The sequence below is a fragment of the Beta vulgaris genome, chromosome 1, assembly GCF_026745355.1.
Source record: "Beta vulgaris subsp. vulgaris cultivar EL10 chromosome 1, EL10.2, whole genome shotgun sequence".
NCBI classification, from domain to species: Eukaryota; Viridiplantae; Streptophyta; class Magnoliopsida; order Caryophyllales; family Amaranthaceae; genus Beta; species Beta vulgaris.
This window is the reverse complement of record NC_079202.1, coordinates 49,419,972-49,433,688: the sequence shown is the minus strand read 5'-3', so window position 1 is coordinate 49,433,688 and position 13,717 is coordinate 49,419,972. Positions and strand designations below refer to the sequence as shown.

Sequence of the window (13,717 nt, the reverse complement as noted above, 5' to 3'; positions counted from 1 at the left end):
TTATGTTCAGACCTTTTAAAAAAGGAATGAGAAGAGAATGGATGACTATGATAGTGTTAGATTAGAGTGAAATAGAATGAACTTGTTAGAAAAATTCGGTCTTGAATTCGTTTAATTTTATGTTAAAATTAGACGCCTATTCTAATAATTTAGGTAGAATTTGAACTTTTTGATTTTATTTTTTCACACTTTTTTTTTTATCCACATGAGTCACGAAGACGGTACAAAGTACAAAAAAGGGGAGGGGAGATTCGAACCTGTGACCTATCGTTCACAGTACCTCAATCTTAACCACTAGGCCAAGACATCCTTGATTTATTTTTTCACTCTTAATACATTTTCTTTCTTATTTTTGTAAAGATGAATGACTCAGGAATAGTAATAACTGAGAATAAGAATAGTGTGGTTGGACTGAGTGATGGCTTTATAACGGAATCAAGTCTCAATGTCACATTCTTGCAACAGTGTTTTACTGCCATTCTACCACCTCCGCATATGGATATGCATAGGACGGTCACACATATAAAAAGATGCTGGTTGGTATGTCTCTTTCAATTTTCAAGGACGTTTTAGTTTCTTTATCTTCTCTATATCTTCTTCTTGGGAATTTTGATTTGTTTTAGTTGAAGGGAAGGACGATGTAAAGATAAACACATTAAAAAGCAGAGGCTACAATTAAGGGGCTCGTCACTCAAACTATTCATATATAGTACACTGATCAAAATTCCAACCCTACAATACTATAAATCATCCATCATTTCACAATAACGAAACGTCATTTCTATAATTAGCCCAAACACCACCCACATATTGAAGATTATAATATGCTGGTCAGAAACTTATATTATGAGTCTTTGAGTAATTATATGTGTTAACTCACTAGATTTGTAAGACATAAGAAACTTTCTTACTAGTTACAAATGAAATAGTATGAGAATGCCACAATAACTTAACATTCCTCATCTTAGAGTAAAGTATCTGAAATGTCATATTTCTTATACCGAAAGTATATATATTCAGCAAAGGAAGAACTATCAATCGTAGTGCTCGTATTGTGCTCCATATGAATGGATTTTAACACAAGTTCTAATAATTGGTTGAGTGAAGATAGCGAAAAGGCATAATGGTGACTAGAGATGGCAATGGGCCGGGTCTGGGTCGGGTCCAGCCAGACCCAGACCCGTTTATTTTTTTAAGATCCAGACCCGACCCAGACCCACTGGGTCCAGAATTTTCGGACCCGGACCCGGACCCGCTGGGTCTAATGGGTCCATGGGTCCTAAATGGGTCTAAAATGGGTCCTTCTTAGTTTCTTATTTTAAAACTATTACACTTATTTTAGTTGTGCATATTGTTATGAATATGATCACTACATTGTTTCAAGAATATATTTGGTGAAGCATTACCATACAAATTATACCATACACATTACAAAGTTACAATTCTCCAATGGAGTCACGAGACTTCACAATATCACAAAGACACATGTTCCAAACTAACAAAGTCTCAAGACAAGCAAAAATAACAATATAACATCAAGAATTCAAGTCTCAAATACATAAATTTCCACTTCGGCATCGCTAGTTCTCGTCCATTTCATCATCATCATCAAGATCCTACAAATACATAAATCATACAAAATAGTCATAAATTATCACTATAACAGTAGGTAAATCATACTAGGTAGGCAGTGACTTTGCACTGACATTTTCTATCAAACTACAAAAACAAGTCTACAATTTCGAACCAAACTAATTAACAGTAGGTAATTATTCACAAATGCACTAAATTTCACAATTACAATATATTTCACAATAACACTATAACAGTAGCTAATTATTCTATCAAATTACAATGACATTTTCGAACCAAACTACAATTTTAGTTCATAAAATCTACACATTTTCTATCATACCTTGCGAGTTGCAGATTATAGATTAAACTTGCAGATTATCATACCTTGCGACTTGAGGAAAAATAAAGAAAGGGAAAAAGAGACTAGAGTTGCAGATTCATACCTTTCGACTTGCGACTTGCGAGACTGTTGAGGTGGCTGGTCGTCGACGAATGCTAGGAGAGTAGGAGGTCGCCGGATTGCGTGGTCGCAAACTCGCAATCAAATTCAACTACAATTCTGAAGTTCAAACCAATTAACGCGCAATCAGAAACAACAAAAAAAAAAAGAAATAACTTTATTAACTTTGCGTGATGATAATGAAGAAAAGTAGGAGAACAAACCAGTTAGAGAGTAGAAACAAGGAAGGATCGAAGGAGTGAGCCATGGAGATTGGAGACGGATGGAGTATTGGAGTTAGAGAAAAAAAAAACGGCTGTTAGCCTGTTACTGTTAGAGATGGGCGAGTATGCTTATTAGGGTTTAGTCTTTTTAGAATTTTTTTTTAATATATTAATATAAATGGGTCTGTGGGTCGGGTCTGGACCGGGTCTGGGTCTGATATTTTTGGACCCAGACCCGACCCATGCTCTCTAAGACCCAGACCCGACCCAGACCCATTGGGTCTATAAAAAATGGACCCAGACCCTTATAAATGGGTTGGGTCCAAGCGGGTCTGGGTCGGGTCCAAGACCCATTGCCATCTCTAATGGTGAGATCACATATTATTTGCGAAGTGTCAAAACTCTAGTTCGAAATTAATAATTTAAAATAAGAGATAATTTTCAATAAGTTCATTTAGACAAGTTCATAAAAATAAGATGAAGAAAACGCACCCTAGATTGTAAGAATTTATTATTATTATTATTATTATTATTATTATTATTATTATTATTAGGAAAGATAATTGGTCTGAAAACCAAGCTCTGCTAGACTACTAGCCTGCAGGGCACACCAGCTCAGAAGCTAAGTACAAGGCTAAACAACCCAGAATTAAATGCCCAACATATTGTTGGAATGAGGATTAGAACCCTGGACTATACCCTAGAGTTCGAGGTGGTACTCCACTGAGCTATCACCTCTCTCTCTAGATGGTAGGATTTATGACTAAATTAGAAATGGAGCAACTTTTTAGATATATAACAAATAATACATTGTGCATACTATAAAAGCGGATGGAGTATCTCTTTTGAAAAAGGAAGTTTAGCCCATGCTGTATTACATGCAAATCGAAACATTTGAAAGGATATGAAAACTTCAAAAAGTTGAGAGAAGAAAGCGATAGAGAATGGTCCACTTGCTTCCCCAACAACTGAAGAAAATTGGGATAGACTAACTGGCTAAGGCAAAGAAAGAAAGCTCAACTTTTTGCTCCCTATGGCTTAAATTTAATTGCACAATCAGATACCACTTCTATTTTCTTTTTTACAATCTTGCCATTTTGAATACCAACAAAGAACAATCAACAAACAAATATTGCCACATTTCTCTCCCCAATAATTACTTCATAGAAAGAAAAGGAAGATGGTGAGCACATGGAGTAGTAGTTGCACTTCTACAGTTGAAGTAACACTTTTCAATTACAAGGAACATTAACATATGACATAATCTGTATTCCATAATTGAACATTCTTGAATATACCATTAGGGAATTGACCATTTTAAAAACTTTTCGTAAATTTTAATTGAAGAAAACTTTACCATAGCTTTGTTGAAGACGAGAGAGGATTATAAATTTGTCCTTTGTTTAACAAGCACCATTGATAGGTAAGTAACTTTTCCATGCAACTTTTTTAGTGTAACCACCATTTTAACTAAGCAATTATTTGGTTGATAGAAATTATGCTAAAATTACAACTTCGTGAGAAGAAAAAACTCAAAAGGTTATTTGATTGACTGAAATACAAAAAGTTTCACAAATGCATTCTCTTCACCTTACAAAGAACAAGTTTTAAAGGGTTATGAAACTCAATCTTTGTAAAAATAAAATGAAATAGGCGTTGATCAAGTCCGATCATGTATATTAAGTTCACTTTAGGTGAAAAAAATACACCCTTAATAAGAAATGTAACTCTCGTAATCTATGATCAACTAATCAAAGAGATACTAAAATGCGTTTATGTAGCAAGAATTATGTTCAAACACAAAAGTGTACGATCAAATTGTGAATTGTACAAGTTTTTAGAAAAACAAACATCCAATAGTAAAAAGAAGGATTAAAAAAAAATAGATGAATACTGGAGAGAAGATGGAAGAGGGGCCAACAGCATGTACTTGAACAACACTTTCTGAGCATCAATTAATGGGCCTCAGCAATCAGAATTGATGATTTTACATCTAATGAAAAAGGCAAACCCAGACTCTGAGGCTCCCACAATATTAAATTCTGGCCCATCCCCATGAATACTTCTCATAAACATTTATTACTCATCTCAACAAAGCTAAAATTTAACAACATAATAAATTTTATAAAAAGTCAGGTGCTAGACTACAATCAAACACATTTGATAAACCATTCAGTTTCTCTTGAGCATATGTAATTGGGAAAGAAAGATATATAGTATGATCCATCTTCTGTAATGAGACTTGTAGTTTCCTGGTATTATCTGCAGCTAAGCTATGGTTGAACCAAAAATCAACAATTCAATCGAAATCCGATCCGAGCATCTTTGACATACAATAATCGAACCCGATCTTATGAATTCATATCATATAAAAAAATGATACTACTCATAAGCTTCATAATCCTTCCCCCAATTCCAATCTTCCATCTCTAGTAGTAGAAATAAATGCACAAAGAGGTAATAAAACATGGGAAAATGTGAAAAAGAAAAAAATGGAAGTAAAAAAAGAAAAAGAGAAAAAAGGAGTATAACAACCACGAATGGTGCAATACCTCCATAATACTTATTGTCTTGATTGACCATTCTCTTATGCACTGAGGAGTTCCAATCGCCCTCCTTTGATAACTTTCCGTATGCAACCCCAACAGCTCCGAATCATACATGGAGGAGTACTCGTCTATTCATAAAGGCTCCAAACGCCGGGCTGCATATGACTACATGTGTACCATCGAGAAGGGCGGAAAATCATTCTCTAATTACGAACGAGTCAGAGCAATGGAAACATGTTATCACCCTCCGACTTCCAACCTACAAAATCCTCACATGTTCTGGTGCATCCGTTCTTGGCCCGTCAAGAGATCGGTACAAATATACCGTATCAACAAATTCATCCTTGTCATCAACAGGTTCTATCCCACCAGTAAATGCTTCAACCACTAAATGAGGCATTTCTCTGGCAATCTGTCTACAAGCAGGAAGAGTCAACCTACAAGCAGACATCCAAAGGAATCTCATGTTGTAGAAGTGGTTTAAACCAGCACGTAACACTGAATCACCACATGGACAATCCCGAACCTCAAGTTTAAGCAATTTCGGGCAGCCCTCGAGAACATACTTCAATGCCATGTCTGTATCCCCAGCAAAAGCGACTGACAGGGTGCGCACCAGTTTACCATATTGCCCGATGTACTCAAACGCCTTATCAGTTAATAGCCCAGAAACTGCAAGACGAGTGAGCTTCTTGCAGTTCATGACAATGGCTCCAAACCCTTCATCCATTGGCTCATTGGTGATGTGGTCAGGGCGGTGTCGGCCCATAATACAAAGTCGAAACACTACAAGATCTGGACAATTCTTTGACATTGCAATTACAGCAGCATTTGTCATCCTCTGGCAAAAATATAATATGGATCGCAATTTCCTACACCCTTCAGAAATAGCAAGCAAACCGACTTCAGACACAAATCCCTCACTGTCTTCCCGAGCATCAAGTGGGAAAACACGAAGCTCGCGTAGATCTTTGCAAGTTGAAGAAACAGCTTGAAGCCCTTCGTCCCGAATGGTATCTAACACCTACAAGGGGCAGAATATGACTCATAAAACAAAATTCTAACTATTTACTACATATATCAATTGAAAACACAAAGCTAGGACACCTACCCAAAAAGTCTGGAGATTGTGGCAATGGCAAATTACTGATCTCAATTCCTCAGCATTTATATTAGCAAAGCTAAAGTTCAGTGAAGTGAGGTTAGCACACGCAGGGGATATGGAAGGCAGGAACATCGGTGCGATCTCTCTAAAACCTGATAAACACACAAGAGATTTACAAGCAACAAAAGCAGCTCGATAATCCAAGTCTTGCTCAAACGGTTGCCAAACTTCGGGAGGACTAAAAGAGCCAGTTCCTAAATGGGTTAGCTGCGGAGCTCGAACCATCAACCTATGCAATTGGTCAATCGACACGAAACGATTCACCCTAAGCTTCTTAAAGTTCGGGGATCTCGCTAAGAGCTTCTCCAACGCACTAAAATTAACCGGGAAATCAATACATTCGAAGCTAAGCGATTCAAGACAAGTCCCATTCTCAGGAAAACAAGATATCCAATCCTCTTCATCATCATTCACATCATCCTCAAATAGATCCAGCACTCTCAATTGTCTGAATAAAAACAACAAAAACAAAAAAACGGACAACTTAACCATCATCAACAACAAACAACAAACAACAAACAACAACAACAACAATAAAATCTCTACTAACTTCAACTACACTTTTCTATCGTTTTCCAACTCATTTAGTTAATTAACCAAATAAAGCAACTAATTAATCAGCTCCACTTTCCATTTTCAGATCTAGATCCATTTTTCCCACATATCCAATCACACCCACAAAAATAGACATTAGAATAAAAAAAACTAAACACTACCCAGATTTCAAAATTTCACCAATTGCAAAAAAAAACTTGAATAGAAAACAAACCTGCAATTTGCAGCAAGAAGAGCAAGACCACTAGTCCCAAAAGCCTCACAACAAACAAGAGTAAGCTCTTTTAAAAAAGGAAAAGATTTAGAAACAATCTCAAGATCATAATCAGTAACTGACATACGCTTCAAATGAATCTTCTCAAGCCAAGGATAAGATTCAGCTAACCCAGAAATCCAACGAGTTGAATTAGCTCCCCAATTAGGTGGAGTAAGCCCAAAATCAGCAAACCTAGGCTTACCCTTAATCACAACAGATTTAACCCTCTTAAACCTATTAGTAGCACGCGCAAGACTCACAGCGTAACAGTTTCCGATGAACAGGTCAGATCGAGTAAGCGCTTCAGCCCGATACCAAGCCTTACAAACAAGCGAAGCCGCGTTTCTGTCACGGCGACAAGTCAGGAAGTGAAGAACATTCTCTAGAACATTCTCCAGTACCTGATCCGGACATGGCGGAGTGTAGCAACATGAAGATGATGAAGACACTCCGCCGAGCCCGGCAACAGGCCCGATCGTAGAATCGTCGGGCCTGTTAATCTCTCTCATCTTCCGGATAGAAGAGAGAGATGAAAAGATTCAGTTAAAAGTATAACAGAGAAGTAAACAAAAACAAAAAATAAAAAAGTTAGGGTTTTAGAAGAGAGAAAATGGTGGGATGGAAATGAGTGAGTGTGGTTTCTACTACTACTAATAGTCTAATACTATATTTATTTTGTTTTTTTTTTTTAATTTGTGTGTGGTGGTGGTGGTGTGGAGTACATTGGGATTCTCCATTGATTGGTGGTTTTTTTTTTTTTTTTTGTCTTAAAACTCCAGCTCTAAAGAACAACCATCTTCCTCTTGTTCATATTTCTACTACTCCTCCATTATTTGGGGGTCTTTATTTTATTTTATATAAGAAATAATTAGGGGAGTTTGTCTTTTTAGGTTTTTTTTTTTATATTTATTTGGGGGGAAATAATTAGTTTATTTATTTTGTTATGCTTTCATTTTCAATTGAAGTGGTTGTGTGAGTGAGTGTCACTTGTGTGAGTTGACCACTTTCCACTTTATGTAGTTAGGGGGAGTTTTGTGAAATCTCTATCGTACTCGTCGTTTTGTTTTATAAGTCAAATAAGTAAAGTTACAAATTAATAAAACCTCAATTAGATCTCAATTAGTGGAAAAAGGTTAAAGTCGGCAATTGCCTATTCATGGTGCTTTATCGGATTTGAAGTTTACTTGGGGAGTTTTTGAGTGGAGAGACTTGGTAGTTGTTTACTTGTTTGGATTATGTAGACCTGATCATTTTAGTTCGGCTCGGCCCGATTTTTGAGCGAGTTATAGGCATAAATTTTTTGACCCGTGGTTGGGCCCGACCCGATCCAGCCCGGCTCGGCTTTTTTTTTGCTTTGGCGAGCAAAAAATAACTTTTTAGTCTATTTTTTGACCGGCTCGATTTTAGACCGAAAAGCCTGCTAATTATGGCCCGAAATAGCGGGCTTTGGGCACAAAAGTTTGGCCCAAACCGGCCCGACCAATGGACAAAATTTTTTGGACGTGGTCCGGTCCGATCCCGGTCCGGCCCATGATTGATGTGTTTTAAAATATACCGCAAGTGCACGGTGTCTGTTTAGCAGAAACTGGCAAATACGGGTCGATCCACAGGGAGAGGAGTTCTACAGATTTATGTTCAATTATCTAACTACTTCCAGAGAGGAAATGATTGAGTAATTAATAACTAAACTAGTAAACTAGAACGCGAGAAAAATGGGAATTTATCAAATAATTAAAAGCCTAGGGCAATCGATCGGTCCACCATGCTTATACCAGTTTAATCAATATAATATAGTTCAACAACACTTGGATTGAGGTTCAATAAATGAAGTATTTCCTAATCCTTGGTCAGGCATTAACAACTCCTAGATTAACATATGCCAGTACGGTCGCTCAACATAATCAAATCTACCTATTGTAACAAGCCTCTAATGAATATGATCTTTCGATTCTAATTCTTATTAGCTAAACATAACTCATGATATTGCGCAATTACATGAATTAAACAAGTATAACAAATCAATAGGAATTATTCTAATTCAATCCAATTATTGAAGAACATCAAACTACAATAAAAAAGGTATAAACATGGCTTCCCTCTCTAAACCCTAGAAATAGACTACTCACTCATGATGATATTGAAAGCAATAAACATAATCAAAGTAAAAGAATTCATGAAATTAAACTAAGTAGAGAAGAATACCAAATGATTGAAGAACGATGAAAAGGAAATCGACGATCTATATAATCTTCCAATGTAAAAGTTCAACAAAATAGAGAGAATAAACTAAGTGTTTTGCCTAAAAAACGTAGAAAATAAGATAGAGTTAACGAAAATACTAAAAACCTATTTATACTATTACAAAACCGGCTAAAAAACCCGAAAAACGCGTCCTGAGAGTCCGCCGGTCGACCGGGCGAAATCCGCCCGGTCGGGCGACGGTGATCAAATTACGACAAAAAAGCAAATCCGCCCCGCGATCCGGCGCGCAAGCGATTTTGGATTTTTCTCGCCCGGTTGACCGGGCTAACATTCCTTGCATTTTGGTGAAAAATTGATTTCGCCCGGTCGGGCAAAACCGCCCGGTCGACCGCGGGAGAAACAGTGATTTTGCGTCAACTTGTGAAGGCTGTATCTCTCAAACCAGATGTCGGTTTGGGCGTGTGACCTATCATTGGAAAGCCCTTGAAGTCTAGTTTCCAACCCAACTGGAATTTCTTGATTATCAATTGTATATCAAAAGTTATGGCCAAAATAGTGAACAGGTGTCAGTTTTGACACTTCTTTCACCAACTCTTTGCTTCATTCTAACTCGAAATTGTCCCGAAATGATGCATTGTGATCCTTGTGCAATATATCTTCATCTTCAATGATTAATAGGCTTGATCTTAGGTAATCATAATCAATTTGCATCAAAGTAACCTGAAAATGATCAAAACACGCAAACGGGGAGTAGTAGAGCACAACTTACGTAATTCATTCCATTATGCACCTAAATGCTCTAAAAGGAGTTCTAAATGCAATCAAAATGCATCTAAAACTATATATATATGTGACATATCAAACTCCCCCAAGTTAAACCTTTGCTTGTCCTCAAGCAAATAAGACATGAACATGAATATGATTGCTTACCCCTTTATATATGAAAACAGAGATAAAATCTTTTGTAAAGCTCATAAATCATTCAAGCAGGCACAATTCAAGTTCAACTGTTCAGATTACTCTATTTACCAATCGCCCAAATAAGCAATCAAATGCGCTGCCTTATATGACATACAAATCTCGAAAAGGCACTCACTGGGGTGTCACTCCTCTCGACATTTTTGTGGCAGGCAAAAAGATGTGCCCGATCACTCACCATCCCAACCATAATAACCCTTCCCACTCACACTCTCATGTGTTTAGAAAGGTGATAATGCACTCACCTAATCATGTCGACTCAAGTAGCGAACGTACTCTTTAACCTTGACAAACTGACCACATCAATCGATAGACAATGTAAGCGCAAGCTCAAGAGGACTTTTTCAGGGTTGTAAGGGCTTAGGTATGGGTATGGATTATGTATGGGAAATGTGGTGGAAAAACCAAGAATAGGGGAGCACAAGTTACTAGAAGTATCAACCTGAATATAGCCAATAACAGTGTCCCAATTCTATAAATCAAAAAATTTCAATAAACTCATCCTTGAAGCAGTGTGATGAATTTTTTTTCTTTGCAAGCACTTGTAAAAGAAAGAATTTTTGACTTTTTGTTCGTTTCTTCTTTTTCAATCTTTCTTTTTCTTTCTCTTTGCATTTTTTTCCAATCCCATAATCACATGTATTTCATTTTGCTCATTCTTTTCTTTTTCTCAGCTTTTGTACCTTAATACAATCATCTCCATCCAAAGTAACTCATAAAAACTATCTCAGATACTAACTCAAACATATGCTCCCCCAAGCTAGGCTTGGGATTAATATCAAAATAAGGGCCATGGGCATGTAATGAGGTTTAGTAACCTGAAATAGTCATTAGGCTCAGCGGGGCTAAGGAGGTAAAAGTATATCACAAAAATTACTTTAAGGCTCAAAAAGCAGACAAAAGAACGCCTCTATCACAACAATTGCCACAAGTCATCAGATATCAATGCGTACGATGTCAAAGTCAAGATCAGTCAGCTAATGAGGAACTAACACACAAGAAAACAGAATGGATATAGAAATGAATCCATTGGCAAGAATGAATCCTCACAGTCTAACCAATTCAAGTATGCAGTCAAGATAAGCGCTTTATTATCAAAACTCATTGAGGGTCAAGGCATTTAGAGTTCACATTCCAGCATCACAATCTCAAGTGCCCAACTATCCAGATAAAGAGCCCAAATATACTTTCAAAGAACATCATGGGGCACAGGGAAGCAATCACACCAATCCAGTCAAATCGTATTTTTTTATTTTTTCAGCAATATTTTTTTTTTTTTTTTCTGAAAGCAAATAAATCTGGCCTAAGAAAGCAAAAAATCTACACTAAAAGGTAGTAAAAGAGAGAAAATACATACAAAAATCCTCCCCCAAGCTGAACGTGGCAATGTCCTCAGTGCCGCAAGATGAACTATAGGACTATGCTTAGAGGAAAAATTAACGTTAGTACGCTCCTGCCTCTCTCACTCTCTAAAAGGGAAAAAATGAAAAAAATAAAAGAAAAAAAAGATAAGAGAAAAAAACTACGGGTTGCCTCCCGCTTAGCGCTGGTTTATAAAGGTCCCGCACGACCATATTACCTCCTCAATCTCAAATCGGAGGGGCTTGGCAATGAGTCCCCCCCTCATCAAACATTTTCCTCCTGCAGCAATTTTGCTCAAGCATAGGAGACTTAACAGCATTGGTTAGTTTAAAAGTGACATTATCATCACCAACACTCAAAGTTAAAGACCCAGACTTGACATCTATAACAGCACCAGCTGTACACAAAAACGGCCTACCAAGAATAATAGGAATTTGGGCATCCTCCTCCATATCAAGCACCACAAAATCAACAGGAATATAAAACTTTCCCACCCTAACAGGGACGTCTTCTAAAACACCTAGAGGGTATTTTATAGAACGATCGGCCATTTGCAAAGTAATTTGAGTGCACTTAAGTGCTCCCATATTCAGTTTCTTATAAACAGATAAAGGCATGACAGACACAGAAGCACCTAAATCACACAATGCCTTATCTATAAATAACGCACCTACATGGCAAGGGATGGAAAAACTACCAGGATCCTTCAACTTAGGTGGGTTCTATTTTGTAAAACAGCACTACACTCTTCAGTTAGAGCGACTCGATCTACCCCACCAAAGTCTTTCTTTTTAGTAATCATGTCTTTCAAAAACTTAGCATAAACAGGCACTTGAGAAATAAGTAGTTCAGTAAAAGGAATTGTTACCTCAAGGTTCTTGACCATAGTCAAGAACTTACCAAGTTGTTGATCGACCTTCGACTTCTGCATCCTATGGGGAAAAGGTAGCCTTGGTGTAATAGGCGTTTCAGAAACCTTTTCCCTCCGCTTTCCTGTCTGATCTTCCTTAGCTAGTTCGACCTCAGACATCGAACTCTTCTCCGCTTCTTCCTCTACCACTCTTTCTCCTTGCTAGGAGCATCATCATCAATGGGCATGGGAGGAGCATCATAAACAGTGCCGCTACGAAGTGTAACGGCATTGACAGTCTCCTTTGGGATGGGTTGTCCCGGCAGATGACCTGGTTGCCTCTGTGCATTATTTTCCGCCACCTGAGCAAGTTGAGTCTCCAAATGCTTGGTGGTGTTCTTCAGCTCCTTGATGCTCTCCTCATGATTTTTCTGCATAGAAACCATCATTTTCATTAGATCAGACATAGTAGGCTCTTGAGAGCTGGTATTATGAGGAGTTTGCTGCTGATAGCCTTGGGGTGAAGGCCTATTGAAACCAGGAGGGGGGTTTTGAGGAGCCCCTTGATAATATGGTTGTCTAGCAGCATGTTGTGGTGGTTTTGATGTGGTGGTTGGTAGGAAGATTGTGGTGGAGGTTGAGGATTTTGAACATTGTTGTTCTTGTAGGAAAAATTAGGATGTTCTCTCCAACCTGGGTTGTGTGTGTTAGAGTATGGGTTGTGTGGAGGTCTTTGCTGAAAAACATTTGCATGCGCCATTTGATTCGGATCAGGTTGATTGTAGCAACAATCATGACCAAAGTGGCCTTGAACACCACACACTTCACAAAAGGAAGAAGTAATAGGAGCCATGGAAGACATTGCATTAATACTCATAGGAGGAATACTAGACTGCAAAGATTTCAGTGAGTCCATCTTCATGCTCAACTGGGCTACTTGTGAAGACAACAAGGCATATGCATCAACATCCAACTTTTTCTTTGTAATAGTCCTGGAAGAACTATGATCATTCTCTGCTAAGTTGGCCAGAAAATTATACCCTTCATCCACCTCCTTATCTAAGAAGACTCCCCCTGCAGATGAATCAACTGTACTCTTGATATGGGGTTGTAGACCATTGTAGAATGCTTGGGTGATGAACCACTTATCCAGATTGTGGTGTGGGCATTCTCTCTGCAGATCCTTGAATCTATTCCATGCTTCCTTCAGTGTTTCATCGGGTTCTTGTTGGAAGGTGGCAAGCTTGTGTCTTATTTCTGCAGTTTTGGTGGGAGGGTAGTACTCTTTCAGGAATGCTTCAGATATAGCACTCCACTCAGTTTCATTAACATCATTCAGCCACTTCTGTGCCTTGTCCTTTAGTGAAAATTCAAAGACCATGACCTTCAACTGATCAGGAGTGACCCCTTGGTGCTTAACGGTACGACAAAGCTGTTGAAACCGTTGTAAATGATTTGCAGGGTCTTCAGATGGATGGCCACCAAACTGATTCTGCTGGATCATGTTGATGAGGCCAGGCTTGATTTCGAAGTTGACTGCTTGTATATCAGGCATAGTAGGG

General features: G+C 37.9%; 1 protein-coding gene and 1 non-coding gene across 2 annotated transcripts; one reads left to right on the top strand and one right to left on the bottom strand.

Moving 5' to 3' along the window:
• Window positions 1-4,288: 4,288 nt before the first annotated feature.
• Window positions 4,289-7,899, bottom strand: LOC104891460 (transport inhibitor response 1-like protein). The gene is made up of 3 exons (XM_010677159.4): window positions 6,722-7,899; window positions 5,899-6,400; window positions 4,289-5,811 (listed from the first exon to the last, which is right to left on the bottom strand). The coding sequence occupies exons 1-3, from the start codon at window positions 7,270-7,272 to the stop codon at window positions 5,047-5,049; spliced, it is 1,818 nt and encodes a 605-aa protein (XP_010675461.1). The 5' UTR covers window positions 7,273-7,899; the 3' UTR covers window positions 4,289-5,046.
• Window positions 7,900-13,306: 5,407 nt separating this feature from the next.
• Window positions 13,307-13,413, top strand: LOC125494531 (small nucleolar RNA R71). Its single transcript, XR_007270778.1, has one exon. It is a non-coding gene; the product is annotated as a small nucleolar RNA R71 (small nucleolar RNA).
• The last annotated feature ends 304 nt before the right edge of the window (window positions 13,414-13,717 follow it).

What these genes read in the sequence shown, in the direction of transcription:
- LOC104891460 (XM_010677159.4), bottom strand. Translation starts at nt 7,272, where the DNA reads ATGAGAGAGATTAACAGGCCCGACGATTCTACGATCGGGCCTGTTGCC. An exon ending in CTTCTTGCTGCAAATTGCAG is followed by an intron (nt 6,401 to 6,721) that starts GTTTGTTTTCTA and finishes GTTTTTATTCAG; the next exon opens with ACAATTGAGAGTGCTGGATC. An exon ending in ACAATCTCCAGACTTTTTGG is followed by an intron (nt 5,812 to 5,898) that starts GTAGGTGTCCTA and finishes TGCCCCTTGTAG; the next exon opens with GTGTTAGATACCATTCGGGA.